General features: G+C 43.4%; 1 protein-coding gene across 1 annotated transcript in view; it reads right to left on the bottom strand.

Annotated features, from left to right (window-relative positions):
* The window catches only part of csmd2 (CUB and Sushi multiple domains 2), a 1,323,345-nt gene that overhangs the window by 449,311 nt on the left and 860,360 nt on the right, over positions 1-13,674 (bottom strand). The window contains exon 8 of the mRNA XM_068006939.1: positions 10,310-10,397. Coding sequence (XP_067863040.1) covers positions 10,310-10,397 — 88 coding nt within the window. The remainder of the gene's footprint in view (positions 1-10,309; positions 10,398-13,674) is intronic.

The raw sequence follows: 13,674 nt of genomic DNA, 5'->3' as shown, positions 1-13,674 counted from the left end.
AGCTTTCAGGAGAACAGCGTCCACGACACCACACAACCCTGCCACGGTAACCTCTGCAAGACATGCCAGATCATCGACACAGATACCACCATCACACGAGAGGACACCACCCACCAGGTGCATGGTTCATACTCCTGTGACTCGGCCAACGTTGTCTACCTCATACGTTGCAGGAAAGGATGCCCCAGAGCATGGTACATTGGCGAGACCATGCAGACGCTGCGACAACGGATGAACGGACACCGCGCAACAATCGCCAGACTGGAGGGTTCCCTCCCAGTCGGGGAACACTTCAGCAGTCAAGGACATTTAGCCACCGACCTTCGGGTAAGCGTACTCCAAGGCGGCCTTCGAGACACACGACAACGCAAAATCGTCGAGCAGAAATTGATAGCCAAGTTCCGCAACCGGGACGGCCTCAACTGGGATCTTGGGTTCATGTCATGCTACACGTAACCCCAGTAGCGAACAAATGTTATCTATTTTTAATATAACTGGTCATTTGCTGTCTTTCTCTTCCTTCCGGATGTTTCTATGTTTCTGCCTCTCTCGCTCTTTTTTTTTGGTGGTTTGTATATTCGGTGGCCTTGTAGGTAACACCGAATGCACACTGTGATTGCCTTGGCAACGGGCAGTTGGAAAGACTATCTGTAATCACCAGGTATTGTTCTGTGATTTATAAATGCGAAGGGTTCGAGGATTTCATTTCTACAACATTCACCTGAGGAAGGAGGAAGCCTCCGAAAGCTTGTGAATTTCAAATAAAATTGTTGGACTATAACTTGGTGTTGTAAAATTGTTTACAATAATTAAGCTCGGGAGTAGTTGAGCCATCCAGAACAGGAAAGATCCAGGTTTAATTCCTGGTCTGTGCCGAGTTAGCTGATCTTAGTTGGGGCAACAGTTGGATTACTACAATTCGCCTCGGTGCCTCTGGGTTAGGCACAAGAAAAGGGTTCATGTTCCCACTGCATGTACACAGACAGTAGGTTAGGACAGAATTGGGCTCAGCTGTGATGCATCTATTGTCAAATAGCCTGCTGACACTCTGGCCCCGATATTAACGGGGAGGCGGGGAAGATGCGGTGGAGTGTGCAAAACTCGGCAAGCCGGGGTCATGGAGGTCCTGCTGATTTAACGGCAAGGCTTCATTTAAATAACATACTGCAGTCTCCCACCCGACAGCCAGCCAGATTGGCCAGCGGGCTGGAGCGCCAACAAGCAACAGGTGGCCGCAGCCGGGACACCTGTGGAGACGGTCCCTGGCAGTTAGTGGGGCAGGGGGGGGCGTTGAGGGGAGCTTGGGGCTGCAATCGGGAGGAGGGTCACTGTCTTGCTACGATTGGGTGGGGGGGAGGAATACAGCCCAGCGCAGGAGAGGCCCAAGTCTACCTTGTGAGGCCCAGAGGACCCCCCTCCTGAAAAATACATTTTAAACTTACCTTCTGAGCCTCTTCTGGCCCAGAATCTGCCTCCTGGGAGGTTTTGCCTGATGGGGGAACTGACACTGAAGAAACATGTATCCATGAATATATCCCTTACCTCAAAAAAAATATTTTTTTAACTCTCCAGCATTATAAAGACCCATCACTTCAGGTCGCTTCTTCCTCAGTTTAGGGAGGGGCAGGTGCACCTCAAAGCAACTACATTCATTCAAAATGGGCCAACACTTGAGACCAGCCTGGGAACTGGTCCTCAGCCACCGCACTCCAAAAGCTATTGACTGAATATGCACCAGTACCAGCTGGTAGACCATTTTCTAGGATAAGGCTGTTCCAGAACAGCTCTTGGTCAAGTCCAAAGTGCCAACCCTTATTAGTAATTGAAGCGACCCTGGGATGATGGAGCCACTGCTTCTAACTGATGTGAGCACACGGTAAACTCGGGAAAGTGTGTTCTGGGTTTGGGCCTTTGGCCATCAAAGACTTGACTATTAAAATGGATGATCTTCCATTCTTCACCCTACGCAAAGTTCAGCTCATCCAAAACTTTGCTTCCAACATTTTATCCCGCACCAAGTCCCGTTCACCCATCAGTCCTGTGCTCACTGACCTATATTGGTTCCCGGTCCCCCAGTGCCTCAAATTTAAAATTCTCATTCTCATGTTTAAATCCTTTCATGGCCTCAGCCCTCCCTATCTCTGTAACCTCCTCAAGCTCTACAACCAAACAGTGCCCCTCCACCCCTCCAAACTTCTCCGGTCCTCTGACTCTGGCCTATTGCACATTCCCCTCTCCCTTCACTCCATCACTGTGGGCTGTGCCTTTAGTCGCCGAAGCATCACACTCTGGAATTCCCTCCATAAACCCCTCCACCATTTCCAATACTTGTTGAAGTGGGTGACACACCATTGTGGTATTCAGCCCAAGCCATTGGCCATATAAAAGGGATAAATTCTCTTCCAACTCTGAAGACAACAAGTTTACCTGTAATTGTTTTAGTGCCTCTCAATTGATGTGATTAATTTGCTGAGTATCTTGCTGAGCCTTTCCCTTAACTCAAAGGAAATATCAACAGTGATCTGAAGTGTCAGATTGTAATGTGTCCTCTTGGTCTTGCCATTGTCAAGTGCAAATGTTGAAAGGCCATTTTCTAAAACGAATATCTTGACCAGTGGGAAAGAGAGGAAGAATGTCAAAGGAAACCCTGAGAATAAATGCTATGATTCTTTTAAATTCAATTTATGAAAGACTCATTATAAATGATATGTAGATAGTTCTGTTTATCTTTTCACTGTTACTAATAAAATATGTTCATTAGTACAAAATCTGTGACTGAATCTTTCTTAAAAGCAGTTTTAAACTGATTGACTTTTTGTTTTGAAACACGAATTGATGCACGAATAACACACTGATTTTAGTGAAACTGAAAAATAGCCAAGAGCACAGAAACCCAAAAAACCCAAACAACCACCAGAAACCCAAAGCATTCCACAAACTTCATCCCCTTAATTTAATCAAAACCAACATCGTTTACTTCGAGCAATTGCCATTGTCATTTTGGCTGCATTTCCTGAACTGCTTGTAAAGCTTCAAAATTTTTTTTTTATTAAAAAGAGTTTTTCAAGGTTGGGGCCCAGTAATAAATCCGGATCATTTAAAACAAACACAAGTGATTGACCATGGCTGTGTAAGCAGGTATCGTGAAAATACCACTGGGTGGAGTAACTCAGTTTGTTTTTTTTTATTCGTTCACGGGATGTGGGCGTCGCTGGCAAGGCCAGCATTTATTGCCCATCCCTAATTGCCCTCGAGAAGGTGGTGGTGAGCCGCCTTCTTGAACCGCTGCAGTCCGTGTGGTGACGGTTCTCCCACAGTGCTGTTAGGAAGGGAGTTCCAGGATTTTGACCCAGCGACAATGAAGGAACGGCGATATATTTCCAAGTCGGGATGGTGTGTGACTTGGAGGGGAACGTGCAGGTGGTGTTGTTCCCATGTGCCTGCTGCTCTTGTCCTTCTAGGTGGTAGAGGTCGCGGGTTTGGGAGGTGCTGTCGAAGAAGCCTTGGCGAGTTGCTGCAGTGCATCCTGTGGATGGTACACACTGCAGCCACAGTGCGCCGGTGGTGAAGGGAGTGAATGTTTAGGGTGATGGATGGGGTGCCAATCAAGCGGGCTGCTTTATCTTGGATGGTGTCGAGCTTCTTGAGTGTTGTTGGAGCTGCACTCATCCAGGCAAGTGGAGAGTATTCCATCACACTCCTGACTTGTGCCTTGTAGATGGTGGAAAGGCTTTGGGGAGTCAGGAGGTGAGTCACTCGCCGCAGAACACCCAGCCTCTGACCTGCTCTCGTAGCCACAGTATTTATATGGCTGGTCCAGTTCAGTTTCTGGTCAATGGTGACCCCCAGGATGTTGATGGTGGGGGATTCGGCGATGGTAATGCCGTTGAATGTCAAGGGGAGGTGGTTAGACTTTCTCTTGTTGGAGATGGTCATTGCCTGGCACTTATCTGGCGCGAATGTTACTTGCCACTTATGAGCCCAAGCCTGGATGTTGTCCAGGTCTTGCTGCATGCGGGCTCGGACTGCTTCATTATCTGAGGGGTTGCGAATGGAACTGAACACTGTGCAGTCATCAGCGAACATCCCCATTTCTGACCTTATGATGGAGGGAAGGTCATTGATGAAGCAGCTGAAGATGGTTGGGCCTAGGACACTGCCCTGAGGAACTCCTGCAGCAATGCCCTGGGGCGGAGATGATTGGCCTCCAACAACCACTACCATCTTCCTTTGTGCTAGGTATGACTCCAGCCACTGGAGAGTTTTCCCCCTGATTCCCATGGACTTCAATTTTACTAGGGCTCCTTGGTGCCACACTCGGTCAAATGCTGCCTTGATGTCAAGGGCAGTCACTCTCACCTCACCTCTGGAATTCAGCTCTTTTGTCCATGTTTGGACCAAGGCTGTAATGAGGTCTGGAGCCGAGTGGTCCTGGCGGAACCCAAACTGAGCATCGGTGAGCAGGTTATTGGTGAGTAAGTGCCGCTTGATAGCACTGTCGACGACACCTTCCATCACTTTGCTGATGATTGAGAGTAGACTGATGGGGCGGTAATTGGCCGGATTGGATTTGTCCTGCTTTTTGTGGACAGGACATACCTGGGCAATTTTCCACATTGTCGGGTAGATGCCAGTGTTATAGCTGTACTAGAACAGCTTGGCTAGAGGTGCAGCTAGTTCTGGAGCACAAGTCTTCAGCACTACAGCTGGGATGTTGTCGGGGCCCATAGCCTTTGCTGTATCCAGTGCACTCAGCCGTTTCTTGATATCACGTGGAGTGAATCGAATTGGCTGAAGACTGGCTTCCGTGATGGTGGGGATATCGGGAGGAGGCTGAGATGGATCATCCACTCGGCACTTCTGGCTGAAGATGGTTGCAAACGCTTCAGCCTTGTCTTTTGCACTCACGTGCTGGACTCCGCCATCATTGAGAATGGGGATGTTTGCAGAGCCTCCTCCTCCCGTTAGTTGTTTAATTGTCCACCACCATTCACGACTGGATGTGGCAGGACTGCAGAGCTTTGATCTGATCCGTTGGTTGTGGAATTGCTTAGCTCTGTCTATAGCATGTTGCTTCCGCTGTTTAGCATGCATGTAGTCCTGAGTTGTAGCTTCACCAGGTTGGTACCTCATTTTTAGGTACGCCTGGTGCTGCTCCTGGCATGCTCTTCTACACTCCTCATTGAACCAGGGTTGATCCCTTGGCTTGTTGGTAATGGTAGAGTGAGGAATATGCCGGGCCATGAGGTTACAGATTGTGGTGGAATACAATTCTGCTGCTGCTGATGGCCCACAGCGCCTCATGGATGCCCAATTTTGAGCTGCTAGATCCGTTCTGAATCTATCCCATTTAGCACGGTGGTAGTGCCACACAACACGTTGGATGGTGTCCTCAGTGCGAAGACGGGACTTCATCTCCACGAGGACTGTGCGGTGGTCACTCCTACCAATACTGTCATGGACAGATGCATTTGCGACAGGGAGATTGGTGAGGACAAGGTCAAGTAAGTTTTTCCCTCGTGTTGGTTTGCTCACCACCTGCCGCAGGCCCAGTCTAGCAGCTATGTCCTTCAGGACTCGGCCAGCTCGGTCAGTAGTGGTGCTACCGAGCCACTCTTGGTGATGGACATTGAAGTCCCCCACCCAGAGTACATTTTGTGCCCTTGCTACCCTCAGTGCTTCCTCCAAGTGGTGCTCAACATGGAGGAGGACTGATTCATCAGCTGAGGGAGGACGGTAGGTGGTAATCAGCAGGAGGTTTCCTTGCCCATGTTTGACCTGATGCCATGAGATTTCATGGGGTCCAGAGTCAATGTTGAGGACTCCCAGGGCCACTCCCTCCTGACTGTATATCACTGTACCGCCACCTCTGGTGGGTCTGTCCAGCCGGTGGGACAGGACATACCCAGGGATGGTGATGGAAGAGTCTGGGACGTTGGCTGAAAGATATGATTCTGTAAGTATGGCTATGTCAGGCTGTTGCTTGACTAGTCTGTGGGACAGCTCTCCCAATTTTGGCACAAGTCCCCAGATGTTAGTAAGGAGGACCTTGCAGGGTCGACTGGGCTTGGTGTTTTGCCGTTGTCGTGTCCGGTGCCTAGTGGTCCGATGCCGGGTGGTCCGTCCGGTTTTATTCTTATTATGACTTTTCGTAGCGAGATTTTACAACTGAGTGGCTTGCTGGTCCATTTCAGAGGGCAATTAAGAATCAACCACATTGCTGTGGGTCTGGAGTCACATATAGGCCAGACCGGGTAAGGACAGCAGGTTTCCTTCCCTAAAGGACATTAGTGAACCAGATGGGTTTTTACGACAATCCGGTAGTTTCATGGCCATCATCACTGATACTAGTATTTTAATTCCAGATTTTTATTTAATTAATTGAATTTAATTAATTAATTGAATTTAAATTCGCCAGCTGCCGTGGCGGGATTTGAACTCATGACTCTGGATTTTTTAGTCCAGGCCTCTGGATTACTCGCCCAGTAACATAACCACTATGCTACCGTACCCTTAAACCAGAAAAATAAAAAGGGAAACTTTCGTGGTGGCATCAGCCAGTCATGAGAACAAGCAGTAAGAATGTGCAGGATATCAGCACGAGATTGTATTGGCATCAGAAGCTTATTTGGAAACAGATCAAGCGTCAGGTTTATCTTCCAAACAATCTGCCATTCCTAAACTGTGGTTACAACTTAACTATCTCTCCTGAAATGAAAAAGAATGGCCACCTAATTTCAAGATACAGACTGACTGGTTTTCCTGCCAGCTGCTTGAAGAGAACTCCTTAACCTTCAATGGTGTATTATTATCTAATGTGGAGATGCCGGTGATGGACTGGGGTTGACAATTGTAAACAATTTTACAACACCAAGTTATAGTCCAGCAATTTTATTTTAAATTCACAAGCTTTCGGAGGCTTCCTCCTTCCTCCTCCTCCATCTCATTTTCACATCGTTCACCTGACGAAGGAGGAAGCCTCCGAAAGCTTGTGAATTTAAAATAAAATTGCTGGACTGTAACTTGGTGTTGTAAAATTGTTTACAATTATTATCTAATGACGTCGAATTCTTCAAACACATTTTCGAAAATTACAAATGTAAACAAAATATTTTACTGGGCAGTTACATGGCATATCATCAATTGGTGTGCTCCATCAACACAAAGAGCACAGTATAATTTCAGTTTCCTGTGCTGAACTGAAAGTGATTCCAATTTTTTGAAGCACTGAGAGACCACCTGCAGGAGGCAGTTTCACATCGCTGCATTTGGTGCTGGTTTCAGATTTTGTAACTTTTTCAGGTGTAGCACTGAACTGCCTTAAGACTGATAAAGAAGTTCTAAATTTAACAACATTTCTCCAACAGTCAGACTGTTGAGAAGAGATCTGTACAATAAGTACACATGTGCAGAGCTCTGTGTAAATGCACATGTGCTGAGCTCTGTGCAATTATTTACTTACACATGTGCAGAGCTCTGTAAATGTTTAAGTACACATATACAGAGCTCTACTTTGCCTGACTGCAAAGCAGTGCAATACGCAGTACAACTAATGAGTGTTGACTCATACCACTACAAACGTGGTACAAATGTCAACCCAGCAGATGCAGTATCACTGGATTATTGAACAGCTACTGTGGGACCAGTGAGTGACTGCAGTGGAATAATAATGCTGCCATTTTATTATATTTGAAATGTCAGCCTTGGTTGAATTGTAGCACACTCATATTTGAGTCAGAAAGTTTTGTGTTCAAGTCCCACTGCAGCACTTGAGCGCATAATCTAGGCTGACCAGTGCAGTACTGAAGGAATGCTGCTCTGTCAGAGGTGACATTTTACAGAGGAGACTTTCAGATGAGGCCTGCTCAGATGGACATAAAAGATCCCATGGCACCATTCGAAGAAGAGCAGGGGATTTCTCCAGGTGTCCTAGACAACATGTATCCCTCAACCAACATCGCAAAAAGAGATCAATGTGTCATTATCACATTGCTGTTTGTGGGATCTTGCTGTGCACAAATTGGCTGCACCTCCAAAATATTTCATTTGCTATGAAGCACTTTAGGATCCTGAGGACATGAATGGCACTATATAATGAAAGTTCTTTCATTATTTCTCTTTGTTTATAATTTTATTTTGTTATTTCACTGCTACATCTTCATGCACATCAATCAATTACCTTAGCCCAAAACAGCCAAAAAATCTCAGACGAACCCTTACACCCTCATCTTTGTGTGCAAATCCCTTCATGGTTTTACTTACCATTCCCTATCTCTAACCTCCTGCAGTTCTACAACTCCCTCCCCGCCCAAATTCTCCATTCCTCAGCCTCTGGCCTCTTGTGCATCCTCCCCTCTCTTTGTCCCATCTATGGTGGCCATGCCTTCAACCATTTGCATGTCACTCTTTGAACCCCTCCCCCTTTCCTCAAAATCCACCTCTTTGACCAAGCTTTTGGTCTTGCCTCCTAATATATCCTTCCTTGGTTCAACGTCCATTTTTTCCTTCTGCCTCTGGCACGGTTTTGTCATATTTATATTTTTTTGATGAAATGTTGTCTTCCTCAATGTGAGGAATCTAAGTCCTTGATAATGAAGTTTTTGTGACTTTGGAAACTCTGTGTCAGTAACAAACCCCTCCAGGTCAGGTGCAGCATAAATCAGATGCTGAGTAAAGCTTTTTCTTCTCTGTCCGAACAATCTCCCACAACCTCAGAAGAGAATTCCCTACTAAATCAGCTGAATAGTTCCACTTCCCACACTAGTCATCTGTGTGGCCGCTCTGAGTGAGCTTGTGAATTTAAACCCAGAAATGACTGTAAGCAATATTATAGGAAATGATAGTAGGCAACATTCTTTCATCTGCTGTTTTAACAGAGGCATTCGCCTGTCTCAAATAAGTCAGTTACTGTCTGCATTAAAATAGCGGACAGGAATGTCATATATCATTAACACATTGAGCATCTGCCTTCTAACATCACCAACAGCCATGTCCAGGATCCACTGTTAATCAAGGTGAAATGACAGGCAGATTTGTGCTATGGGTCCAAGCACATTAGAAATTTAACCCAAGGACTGTACAGGTAACAGAGAGGAGGCTTTCGTTCCCATTTGGGTTGGATTCAAATAAGAGGTGAAAAGATGGTTCACTCAGCCACCCAAACTCACAATCAGAAAATCCCAGTAACAAAATGTCTTGCAGACTACGAACATATATCACTTTCACATGCCAATATACACTTTGGCAATCGGATGCTCTTCACCTAAAAGGGAGCAAACATTACCTAATTCCACACAGTCGTCTTTTTGTTTATCTTCCATTCCCTGGGTTAAAATTCAAGCTACGCTCAGCAGATCGTCAACATTTTACTGAAGGATCATGGGGTTGATATTGTTTATACATTGCAACCCTTAAATGTAAAAGGGTTAAAAATAGAAACTGCAACTGAACTGTGGCTGTTTTACAAGTATCAGTGTTTTAATCCACCTTAAATTTACAAATCAATAGTTCAATCTCTTTTTTTCTTTCATGAGCTGGATGCTTTTCAACAGTTTTCCCCATCAGATCACGCTTCTGAGGATTTTATCAGAATTTTCAATCCAAATTTTATTTTAAAATTGTCATATAATTTTCATCCTTCTCGTTTTTCTTTGCCATGCCTCATTTCTACTGTGGAATGACGGGCCGATGACCTGTTCCCACGTATCTGCCACTGATGCTCTACTGTTGGCCATTAGAAAGTGGGTGACTGTGATAGAAGTTCTCACATTCTGATTTCTCCCTCATGCTCTGGAAATCTCTCTTGGCTAATGACAGGAAATCATATTCCAACAATATTTGTGTTAATGCCACAGCACAATTTGTATTGTTTTAATGCAGTTCATGCAAAGAAAATTGAACATGATTATGAAATTCTTTATTATCCATTAAATTTTAACTTTGAAACATTTGGTACTGCAATATTTTTCCTGGAATTTTATGAGATTATTGTCGGAACACATATTCAAAGATACAAAAAAGACTCAGACCGTCAGGGGTGTTATATTCTGCAGTGTTCCAAACTCTATCAAATGTAGTGCAGATTGCTGTGGCAATAATGTGAATCAGTCTTTCACACCTTCAACCTACAATGTTTTGCACCTTATTTATCTGCCAGTTATTGCATTCTTCTCATCTTGAATGAAGTGAACAGGATGTACATCAGAAGCAATCTTAAAAGAGTTCCAAAGTAATTGCATAGATCAAATATTGCAAAGGGTAAATGTATCCATGCAGAGAACCTGCCAATCGCAATCTAGGAGCTTCTTACCTGAAATCCAAACCTATTCTTTTACCCCATTCAGGAACTCCTGGGTCAGGACACATATTATATCCTTGTGCCATCCCTGCTTGAGTTACTATGAAGAAAATAGATAAAACCAAATGAAAATTTTACCAATATCAATTTGCCAGTAATCTATCTTAAAATTCCTCCTAAATATGACCGTTAATGTATTAACAGGATATTATAAAATTGCCCTAAAGCCCTGCTTCTGATAACTCCTTTACTGATAAATCAAACAATGACTCGTGTTGTTTAATCACTATGCATTTTTTTTTTACTATTTCTTGCTTCTCTCCTTGGAATATTCAGTTCTCACCTATTGCATAAATCTCTCAAATGCAAGAAATATGGGTAAATATGCAACTCATTAATCACAGTCTCAATGTAAAATTTGCCCTTGCAACATCAGAACAGACTTTCTATGGGCACTCAAACTTATTGGTTATGTCATTGATTCAAGGCAATTTAATTTTCTCTGTTAGCGCACCGTGTAATATTCTACTCTGCACTATTTTAACACCATCGGGAATCCATGTAAAGCAAATGGGCTGACAGCGATGTTAAAATAATGCACAATTAAATTTTACACCCACCCACCAGTGCACCACCAAAGGAAAAGGATTAAACCCCCTACATCTCAGCAACCGCACAGATGTCATGGAACCAAGGAAGCCAAATATGCACAAAGTTCTCCGAGTAGATGTATAATAAAGATATTTTTCTTATTTGAAAAAGGCTGTAATTAAATGGAACAAAAGGGTGATCGATGCAAGAACTAAAGTCAGTTTCAGCACCCCTTTAATCTGCAGAACTGGCTGGTATTGTGTTTATTATGTGTATGTCAATAGTGCACATGCACAGTACATATTAATCAGAATATAACTATACTTTTTTTAAAAACCAGATTACTGTCTGGTAAAGTGCCTCAGAAATATACACAGTACTTGATCATTCACTCAGTGATACTAACGGCATCACTAATTGTGCATGGCCTGGGAAATTTTTAACATTTAACTAAAAAAAGAACAAAGACAATTCTGTTAAATGGTGTTAAATTCTTGTTGGAAGCCAACAGCTTGCATGTTCTGCAGAACTGTAGAACGGGATAGTCCGGCAAATGAGTATTCCCCACAAACTTCCCAACACAGTGATGTTGCTTTTTCACTTATACACAGGTTTAAAATCTGACCTCCTTTGTTTAAAAACATTACCCATGGAAAGATATCAGAATAGTGAGCGAGTTATTTAAGCTTTTAAAAATTAAATGAAAGGCAGGGTTCTGTTTGCAGCTATGTATCGTTCTCTTACTAAAACAAAAGGAGATGTTTAAAGTAAAATGGTGCCAGGGTTTCTTGAATGGCCATTAGAAGATAATAATGAGTGCAGAGCTATCATGATTGGCAGATTCTTTAAATTTAGTGAAGATATAACTTACAGATTTCACCACTTTCAGTGTTCAACTAAGAACCGGAAAATTTCAAGTAAAAATGAAGTTGCATTCTGATTAAAATATACCTGCCCACGACAGCATTGACGTACCAATGAGGGAAAGAAAGGAAAGAACTTGCATTTATGTTGCACCTGTCATGACCTCAGGACACCCCAAAGTGCTTTACAGCCAATGACGTACTTTTGAAGTATAGTCACTGTTATAATGTAGGGAAACGTAGCAGCCAATTTACGTGATGTTGGCTGAGGGATAAATATTAGCCATGACACCAGGAGAACTCCCTTGTTCTTCCTCAAATAGTGTCATGGGATCTTTTACGTCCACCTAAGGGGGCAGAAGCAGCTTCGGTTTAACATCTCATCCGAAAGATGTGCAGCACTCCCTCAGTGCTGCGCTGAAGTGTCAGCCTAGATTGTGTGCTCAAGTCTCTGGGGTGGAGCTTGAACCCATGACCTTCTGACTCAGATGAGAGTGCTACCACTTAGCCAAGGCTTGTAAACAATAATGTTTAGTTTTCCAAAATCTTGAGGAATTTAAGCCAGTGGTCAATATCCATTAAATAGGGAGTCTCGTCATCACAACTAATCTTACTCTAACAGTTACAAAGAATTATGATTAACATTTTTAAAAAAGGGACTTGACATAGACACTCCCATGAAAGGTGTCTTGACTGAGGCTCCCTTTCTAAAGGCAAATCTACAGGTTCTAAGGAGGAAGCAGTTCACAGTATAAATGTGCGGCATTATAAAAGTGTTGCATTTTGAAGTCATCTAAAAGTAAGTGAACCATTCCCTGAATTCTTTGCAAGGCACTCAGTAGCATTTAACAGTGATTTAAAACAATGTCAAAAGCTGATGGGCAAAATTTCATCAGTGATAGCGTCTACTTTCATCCCAATTGATTAAAAAAAGTAATTTTGATCTTAATTCCTGCGCACACTGAAGCTGATTTCTAGTTAACAACAATGCAATCAGGTCAAAGGCATATCAATACAACTTAAGTGATCAGTGATCAGTGATGATCTGACATCCAGTGCTTGCAGTCGTATTCAGTTAAACATGCGCAGGTTAAGTCATCCTTAAAATTGTTATACATGATCGCAATGGAGAAAGAACATTTTCATTTCTCACAAAGGACAACTTGGAACTGGAGTTGGCCGAGAATAGGTTTCGTAATGAACTGTTCAGATAATGCTAACAGAATTTTCGCACAGTACTAGCAACAGAGTAAACCTGGATGACTACAAAGCCGAGAAGGGAGAAAAAGAGTCCCACTGTCTTGGCAATGAGCAAACCAATTTCCACTGAGAAGAGAAAAATAGAAAAAATATATATATTTATAAGGGCACCCTCCCACCTTAGAAAAAGGCAATATTCAAATGACTTCTTAGCAGTATATAAACATAGCCGATGCTGACGTACTTACACTGGAGCCTGAAAAATCACACAAACAAGTGTTGACTTGCAGATAGATAAATGGTGAAGGGTATGAAAATGAGTTGTGACATATGTTGATTCCAAATTCGTATACAGCTCATGCTCATGCATATTTATAGTGGACAAAGGGCAACTTTATCAGTGAATCGTCATGATTTATGTGGCTCAATTCTAGCACATAACTACCATCTGACACATGAAATGTGATATTTGCCTGAGAATAACTGGGCAAGAAGCAGCGAAAATCCAGCCATGAAAAATAATTAATATTTTGTGTTCAAATTTGAGCAAATGTTGGGTTTGTAACCCTATGGTGTTATCTTTCTCATTCTCGGGAAATTTGAGGATACACAAGCAGTACAGAAATAATCCCAAAAGAGTATTGTGATTTTGTTCTCTTGGGAATGTCAAACTTCCAGTCAACAGGTGCGGTCACTTGTCAGGAGGGCTCTCATGACCTTCAA

The sequence above is a fragment of the Heptranchias perlo genome, chromosome 26, assembly GCF_035084215.1.
Source record: "Heptranchias perlo isolate sHepPer1 chromosome 26, sHepPer1.hap1, whole genome shotgun sequence".
Lineage (NCBI taxonomy): Eukaryota > Metazoa > Chordata > Chondrichthyes > Hexanchiformes > Hexanchidae > Heptranchias > Heptranchias perlo.
The sequence above is the reverse complement of the archived record's forward strand: the minus strand, read 5'-3'. Positions and strand labels throughout refer to the sequence as shown.